The sequence below is a fragment of the Vulpes lagopus genome, chromosome 3 (assembly GCF_018345385.1).
Source record: "Vulpes lagopus strain Blue_001 chromosome 3, ASM1834538v1, whole genome shotgun sequence".
In the NCBI taxonomy this organism is placed as follows: domain Eukaryota; kingdom Metazoa; phylum Chordata; class Mammalia; order Carnivora; family Canidae; genus Vulpes; species Vulpes lagopus.
The window spans coordinates 103,838,629-103,847,128 of NC_054826.1; the positions used below are offsets into that span (position 1 = coordinate 103,838,629).

Sequence of the window (8,500 nt, forward strand, 5' to 3'; positions counted from 1 at the left end):
GCTGGAAATAGGGCCCTCAGAGGCCCAGGATGTTTCTAAGTGCCAAAAAGGATATTTGATCTTGTTGCTGGTATGAAAAGTCTTGGGTTTTCTTCCTCTGTGGTCCTGGTACTGGTGTGTTCCCGTTAGAAACTAAGCATAGGGTGTCAGCATTTCTCAGAAGTGGTGTTGGGCCTGGTTCCTCCCTAGGTCTGCCAGGTGCCCACATCTCCACTGTGGGGAGGACGGGCACTGTGGTATTAGAGGTGCGGCAGCCTAGAGAGGCAGCCTGCTCAGTGCTCAGCCTGTGTTGTGTGCTGGGACCATGCTCAGGTGACAGTGGTCCCTGGGCCCGTTTCCCTGTGTGAGAAGTACTGGATGAGATCATTCAGACACTTTTCTTGTAACCCATTGGACTTTCATCCAGAACTCTTTTTTTTTTTTTAAAGATTTTGTTTATTCACGAGAGACACACAGAGAGAGGGAGAGACATAGGCAGAGAAAGAAGCAGGCTCCGTGCAGGGAGCCCGATGCAGCACTTGATCCCAGGACCCCAGGACCATGACCTGAGCCGAAGGCAGATGCTCAACCACTGAGCCACCTAGATGTCCCTGTCAGAGCTCATTTTAAAACATAAAAGTGAATCTGTCCTGGTTGCCAGGACCTAGGTCCTGAGCCCACAGAGGTAGCCTGAGAGCAGGGTTGGGGTACATGTGGGGTGTACCATGAGTCCCTGTAGGTCACGCAGAACACAGGATGGAAACTCCTAACTCTGTCGTCTCCAGTGTTGTCCGACTGAGATTTGGATGCTGTTTCTGCCTTTGAAGCTGGAGAGAGGGTTCAGGCTTCTGATGTGGTGCAAGTTCGGAGTTTGAAGCTCCCCCGCAGAACTCCGAGATTCTCTCCTATCTCACGGGTGCTGCTTTGAAATGTGATGTCTGAGGAAGTGCCACTTCCTGACTGTTTCTCGTGGTTTTCACATCGAAGTGAAATTAATATAGTTTTAATGTGAAACTGGATCAAACAACCATCAGGACTTTCATCCAGCACAGCTGGGGTTTTGTTCACTCTTGCGGCATGAGTAAAGACATCCAAGGGTTGGTTTTCCTCTGTTTTCACATACCCTGGTTTTATTCTTCCCAGACCCATAGGGGCCCTGGGTTACTGTGTCTCACTGGGACAATGGAGACTGAGTGGGCTGTTTTTTCCACACTGACAGGATGGTGGTTTGGGGTCTTGGGTGGCATTGGATGAGAACTGGGACCTGGTAGACAGTGATGTGAGCAGGGATGGCCCCTCTTACTACTAGACTGGGGAATCTTTGTCCTCCTGTGTCCCTCTGCTGAGTCAGGTGGGAGCAGGGCACCTGTGGACTTCTTTTTTTTTTTTTTTTTTTAAGATTTTATTTATGAAACACACTTGCAGAGAGAGAGAGAGAGGTAGAGACACAGGCAGAGGGACGAGCAGGCTCCATGCAGGGAGCCTGATGTGGGACTCGATCCCGGGTCTCCAGGATCACGCCCTGGGCTGAAGGCGGTGCTAAACCACTGAGCCACCCGGGCTGCCCCACCTGTGGACTTCAGATGTTTTAAAGACATGCTTGTTATTTTCCTATGACCTTATTGGTTAGAGTTTTGGCTGTGGGTGTGGGATTGAGTGGCCTGGAACCTCTGAGCTTGACACATGTAAGTCCTGGATACCCTGAGTTCGTGGCAGAGCCTGGGCAGGAGCCCCTGGCTCCCAGGGCAGTGCTTTGTAACCTGGTCAGACTCGTTCTCCTCTTGTCTTCTCATCTTCTGCCTTTGGCTGCACTGTCTACACACTGAGTCCAATGTGTGATTTCTGAGATGAGCTTTTCATGCTGTGCCACAGCTGGAGCCCTAGAGGTTATAAAAGGGGCTTATTTCCTTGAGGAGTTCACACTGCACCTGGGAGAGGTGAAGTGCTTACCAAACATCTGAGAGAGGTAACTTGGTGAATGCCTAGGAGGTGTCCAGCAAACACCTGAGCAAGGTGCTCGGCAAGTGTTGGTGGCTGAGGGATATGAGCTATGCTTGAGCCTTTTAGGACATGTGGCTGTGGGCACAGAGTTAGTATGGAGGGTTCCCAGGTAGCCAGCCTAGCCCCAGCTGTACCCTGGCTTTGGCACACTGGAAGGCCCAGTGCTGTTGAACGGTGAGCACACCTGGGCAGATGACCTTGGGATCTGAGGCCATAGCTTTTGTCTAGCTGCTGAGTCCTGATTTCCTGCCTTGTGTTGAGGGCTGTCGTATGGGAAGAGGGCTCTTCTGCAGAGCTGGCTGGTAGCTGTGGAGGGGGAGAGCTGGCTCAGGTCAGCAGATGGGTGGTCCTGGCTGGGTCTGTCAGTGCCATAGTGCTTGGTGTTGGTCACCCACTCTTGTCTTCTAGGGCAAACAGGAGGAGAATGATGTGGTGGAGAAACTAAACCTCTTCTTGGATCTGCTCCAGTCCTATAAAGTGAGTCTGGTGCTCCTTGACCAAGGATAGAGCTTTTGGCATAATCTGTCAGGGGTGTGACTCCAGGAGCAAAAGAGCCGCGAAGCTAGGGCTGTGGGGGGAAGATCGGCCATAGGCTATCTTGCCAGTGTTATTTCCCCTTGGTGGGTGCTGCTAGTGCTTTGGGCTGCAGCCCTGGCAGGTGTGGTGACAGACCTCTGGCTTCCCTTGGTCTGGAATGAAGGGTGTGTGAGTGTATGAGTATGCCTATGTATATATTTGTATATCAGTGTGGGTGTACATGTGTGCCCATGTGTATGTATGTGTGTACATGTGGGCATATATGTGTGAGTGCATATGTATATGCATGTGTTTATGCGTATTTGGGGTATATATGCGAGTATGGGTATGTGTATATGTATTAACGTATGTGTATGAGCATGCGTGTATGTGGATGTGTGCATGTGCATTTATGTGTGTATGCACATGTATGCATGCAAGTGTACACGTGTATTGTGTGCACGTGTATACACATGTGTTTGTGTATGTGTATACATATGCAAATGTGTGCACATCTGTGTGTATATGTGCAGGGGTATGTGTGGTGTGTATATACATATATGTGACCCTGTGTACATGTACAAATATTCATTCAAGTGTGTACATATGTGTATGGGTGTATATGCATGTACACATCCATGAGCATTCATGTGTGTATACATGTGCTCATGTTCATGTGTGTATGTGTGCACATGTGCGGCTTGCGTGTACATATATGCATGTGTGTGTATGTGCACGTGTATATATGCATGCACATATGTATATTTATGTTCACACACGTGTGTGCTATGTGTGGCCATGTGCATATAGGCATATGTGTATGTGTGACAAGTGTGAGAATATTCTAGCTCCCTAAAAATATGCGAGGGGCTGGCCTGGTGCTAAGGAAGTCTGTCTTCTATGGGCAGAGATTCTGGGAAGGTCACTCCAGCTCTCTGTAAGGAGGGCTTCTGAGCCGTGGCGGCATCGGTAATGGGCCAGAATGTCTGTGAAGCCAGAGAATTGTTCATGCTGAGCTCAAGGAGAGAGGGCCTAGTACTTTGAGAAATGTTCTAGAAGGGGTCTGTCTGTTAAGTTGGATGGTAGCTCGGTAGCCTTGAGATCCCAGCACTGATTCTGTGGCCAGTATTTCTCACAAGATTCCTGGGAGACTAGAGGGACAAAGGCTTCCTGAAACTGGGCAGTGGGAAAGTCAGAGGTCCACTGCTGTCCTAGCACACTGGCTTTCCACCTTCCCTTGTGCACAGGACCTGTTTTATGTAGGTTATTGGTTTGTGGTGCTGATGTGCACTGCGACCCCTCACAGTTCAACCCTGGGCCTGACACCTGAAATGCTCTGTTCCCAACAGTTCCTAGGTGCAGAGTGAGTTGAGTGTGCATGTGAATGGTTTCTAGAGAGGAAGGGGCTCTGTGTGAACAGTGCTGACTTTGAAGCATGCGTGTTTCCCAGCCTCCTCCCACTGCTTCCATTTCCACACTGCCTCCTACGGGGTGGGGTGGGGGGTGCCTCTAGGTCCCTTCTGGCTGGTGGACAAGCACAAGTGCACCTCTTTGCACAGGACCTTTGTGAGCGGCATGAGAAGGGTGTGCTACATAAGCACCAGCGTGCCCTACACAAGTACAGCCTGATGAAGAGGCAGATGATGAGCGCTGCTGTGCAGAGCCGGGAGCCTGACTCTGTGGAGCAACTGGAGTCCCGCATTGTGGAGGTGGTTCTGGCGTCGGGGGAAGGGGGCATGGGTGGGCTGGGCTGCCTGTGAGCAGGCCTGATGGAGGCTCTGCCCTGATGGCCTAGCTGGACCCTGGAGCTGTACTTGGGGCCTGGCTGATGAGCTTCCAGAACGTTGCTGCCCTGTGCCTATGTAGCCAGCAGTGGGAGGGTGGGCAGACTGTCCGTGGTGCCCAGAGCAGTGCCTTCAGGATCCCTGGTTGGAGCAAGTGGCTTGGGATTTTCCTCAGCGGTGCTGTCAGGAAGGGCTTGAGGCCCTGGGCTCAGGGAGAGACCGTGTGTTGCTGTGGTGTCTGTGGTGTCCACTGCACCAGGTGCAAGGGGCGGCTCCTTTTTCTGCAGCAGGAGAATGCCATCCAGACCATGGAGCTCCGGAGCTACTTCTCCCTGTACTGTCTGCACCAGGAGATGCAGCTGGTCCACGTCTACTTGCCTCTCACGTCCCACATTCTCGGTGCCTTTGTCAACTCTCAGATCCAAGGGCACAAGGAGGTGGGTCTCCTCGTGCCTGCCCCAGACTGGGCGGGCAGCCTCTGGCACTCCTGCAGGATTGCCAGGAAGGGTCATGAGCTGGGGGAGTGGGGGACCTTCAAACGGGCCTGTTCAGATCTGCTGTCTCATGCATAGCCTGAATGGCAGTGGTGACGTCCTTGTGATTCTAGGGGTGAGGGGTAGTGTGAGACCATGAGGGAAGCATTCCTTCTCTCTTGTTGGTATTTTGGAGTCTGGGGTAAAGCATGGTGTCCCCCAGAATTGAGAGAAGAGGCAGTGGGGCGTTGGTCAGAGGAGATGGGTTGGTGCAAGACCCCTGGTCAGCATCCTCTGAACAGCGGCTCCTAAGCTGCCGGGAATGAGTACTGTGCTTGTCCAGAGGCTCGGCAAGCTCTGCCAACACCTGCTGGCCCCAGGGATCCAGGGCCGGGTTGCACTAGTTTATCTCGAACTCCTCACTTCTTGAACCGAGCCGGGACAGGTGTGTCTCTCCTGACAGTCTAGAAGACTGTGTATCTGGCCAGGGTTGAAGAAACTCGTAAATAGTCCCCATGTGGTTCTGCTTTTGCTGGCCACTGCTTTCTGATGTTGTGTTCCCTGGGTCCCTTCAATGCCTTGCATTAGTGCTGGAAGCCCAGTCACCTGCTCAGAGGGGTGCATCTGCCAGTGGCCACCTCCGGCTCCTCTGTATGGTTGGGGACTCAGGCTGGATTTTCTAAAGCCCTTCTCAGCCCCAGCTCCACATCTGTTAGAATGCTACGGCCTCAGCTGTGTCCTTTAACCTCTGGGGGAAGTTTCCGTTTCTGAAAGATGCAGCCTGGGATCCAGAGGATGCTGGGCTACAAGCTCCCACTCTATGCCAGCTTCTGGGACCACAGCATCCCCATCCCCAGGGACTACAGACTGAGGAGTGTCCTGATTTGTCAGGGAGCCAGAGAGGAATGGGCTTCTGCTCTGATGGAGGCCTGTGCAGAGTCCCACGTGGACTAGGGGACAGCCTGGGGTGCTGGCAGTTCTGCTTGGCCGGCTGGGGAGCTGTTGGTGTACAGCATGTTGCAGGAGCTCAGGTGAACAGTTGTGGATGACAGCTTGGGGGCCGGGTGGAGGTCGTCTGTCCAGCCGGGGTGGGGGGTGAGCAGTTGTGACTGGAGCTCTGTGCTCAGCTCCGCCACAGTCTAGAACACACCATGCCAGAAATGCATAGAGGGATGGTGCAAGTGGACTTCCACCTCAGACCCATGCATTCACAGTTCCTGGAGGCTCAGACTTAGGACCTGTGCTTTGACTGGGACCCAGGTGGCTCCAGGCCGGGAGAGCCCCAGGCAGGACACACGGGTTGGGTGTTGTGACCCTGGGCCTTGTTTCTCTGTTGGAAGTCACTTTCTAGCTTCCTGGTCTTGTCACATGGGATCTCGACTCTGCTTTGTCTGTGCGTTCCCAGGACTCACTCTGCCACTGTTGCTTGTCTCTGGGCACGAGACCTCCCCACGCCAGTGGTGTCCACTCCCGAACTGGGAAACCGGAGGGTGTGTGAGTGCTGGCAGAGTCGCACATGCTTCATTCGTGTCCTGTAGGTGGAGCGTGTCTTGCTCTGTGAGCTGTCACCCCAGAAGGCCAGTGTTTGCAGAGTTGTCAGAGTGGCAGATGCCACTGGATGGCTGTGTTTCTGCACATGTTGTGCCAAGCAGACCTGTGGTGGTCTGCATGCAGGCACACGTTGTTGCCTCTGGTTTCAGTATCATCTGTGGAGGAAGGGTCTGAGATGCAGGGGAGGGGAAGGCCTGTTGTCATCAAGTCTGGTCCAGTGGTGCTGGGTGAGGTGACACAGGGCCTCCAGAGGGCTGTGTCAGGGCTCCTTGTGGGTTTACGGACAACTGACACTGGGCATGGAGCCAGCTCACGGCCTTTCTCATCCTGCTGTGCTCCCTCTCTCCTCCTCCAGATGAGCAAAGTGTGGAACGACCTGAAGCCCAAGCTAAACTGCCTCTTCGCTGGACCCAACAGCTCCCTAACCCTGTCGAGGTCCCCGCAGGACGGCGTGTCTCCTCACTAGTGCCCGAGGTCTGGGGCGGGAGCTCCCAGCGGCCTCACTAAAACCTCTTTCCAAATGGCGTGTCCCTGTTTAATTACCTTCAGACAGCAGCTGACACCCAGGCTGAGTGGGGCCAGGGTCTGGGTGCTCCCTTATGACCCCAGGCCTGAGTGTCCTCGGAAGCTGGAGGCCACAGGCACCTGCTCTGCTGCCTTTGACCTCACCCACCCGCCACACTGTGCCTGTTGGTCTGGCAGAGAGAAGTTGAGGGTCCCTGGAATGGTTTTCTCCCTTCCAGAGGTTGGGGCGGCAGGATGGTTTCCACACAGCAGGTGCTGGGGGCCACATGTAGGGGGTACCTGGGGAATTAGAGAGGTCGGGGGGGGGTGTGTGTGTGTGTCTGGATCAGCTGAGCCCACAGAGGGTTAGACTGTCCTTGGGTCAGACAGGAGGTGGCTGTACCTGATAGAATGCAGGCCAGCTGGCAGCTCTGGGTGGGCGCAGGTGCAGCAGGGTGAGTGTGCATGAGGTGGGGACTCAGGGGTCACTAGGTACACAGACGGTGTTGATGTCCAGGGGAAGAGCCCCAGGGAGCACTGTGGGGGCCCTGGCCTGGTCTCTAGGGTGAAGTGTCTGGTGTCCCTCCCTGTGTGCCCACTCCTGCTCTGACCCCATCTGTGCCCCGTGGTCTGCAGTATAGGACATAAGGTGAAGTGGTGCTTCTGTTTGTCTGAGGGCAGGAACAGTGCTGTCCTCTCAGCTGCTTGGCTGCCATCTTCAGAGACCACACCTGGAGGCGGGCAGGGGTGTGGGGGGTGGGGTCCAGCTGGGCTCTGTGGGACCCTCTGAGTTGCTGTGGCTGACCTGCTTTAAGGTGACCTAAGGTCCTTACATCCCTCCTCGTAGCCTGCCCCTGCAGGCTCCAAGGGCGTCTGTTCTAGATGCTCTGGGGTCCCTGCAGGCCTAGGGCCTGGGTGCTTCCTGCTCTGAATCCCTACTACTGTGTGAACATGGGCAGGGTGGGTGCTTTGTCCCAGGCCTGGAGTGGTGCTGGAGGATGCTCTGACTGCACTACAGGATTCCTGAAATTCATGCCTTCTGGGGATGTGTGCAGACTCCTGGGGTTCTCCCTGGGTGCCATGTTGGGGGGGACTTGGACCAGTGTATCCGCACATAGCACAAGGACTGAGGGTAACTCCCACAGACAATGGGCTTCCTCCAGGAGCCAGTGCACACCGGAGTCTGGGGAGTGTCCTTTCGGGCCAGCCAGACAATCGTGTCAGGCTGGGACTCAGGCCCACCCCACGTGTGGGTTCTGTCTATGCTGGCAGAGCAGCTGTGGGGGTGCAGGGAGAAGGCCTGCTGTGCGCCATGCAGCCTGAGGCCCATGACTGCGGCTTGTGCCTTCCTGGGTTGACGAGAAGGTGCAATGTGCCTGCAGAGCTCAGCAAGTCGGGGCCGTTTTGGTCACTGACCTGTTTTTGGGCTGTCTGTGCTTGCCTCCTGACCCCCTGATGGAGAAGCGGGTTCTTGGGCACTGTGAGTGGGTCTCTGCTGCCCCACAGGACTGCTTCCATGGCACCATGTACACTTGAGCTGTAAAGTATGACCTCCAAGCCTCCTGTTATGTCCCCTTGTCAGCAGCTGTTCACCTACCTGCAGTCTGACTGTGGCCGTTGAGGTACAGGCAACCCCAGGACAGTGGAGAGCTGGGGAGACATTGGAGCAAGCCCAGCTTCACCCAGGCTAGG

At 54.7% G+C, this 8,500-nt stretch overlaps 1 protein-coding gene across 2 annotated transcripts in view; it reads left to right on the forward strand.

Moving 5' to 3' along the window:
- SNX8 (sorting nexin 8) overlaps positions 1 to 6,825 on the forward strand; it is a 40,191-nt gene extending 33,366 nt beyond the window's left edge. For both annotated transcript variants that reach the window (XM_041748730.1, XM_041748731.1), the window contains 4 exons: positions 2,389 to 2,457; positions 4,056 to 4,205; positions 4,568 to 4,717; positions 6,660 to 6,825. In XM_041748730.1, coding sequence (XP_041604664.1) covers positions 2,389 to 2,457; positions 4,056 to 4,205; positions 4,568 to 4,717; positions 6,660 to 6,770 — 480 coding nt within the window. In that variant the 3' untranslated portion in view covers positions 6,771 to 6,825. The remainder of the gene's footprint in view (positions 1 to 2,388; positions 2,458 to 4,055; positions 4,206 to 4,567; positions 4,718 to 6,659) is intronic.
- Positions 6,826 to 8,500: the final 1,675 nt, after the last annotated feature.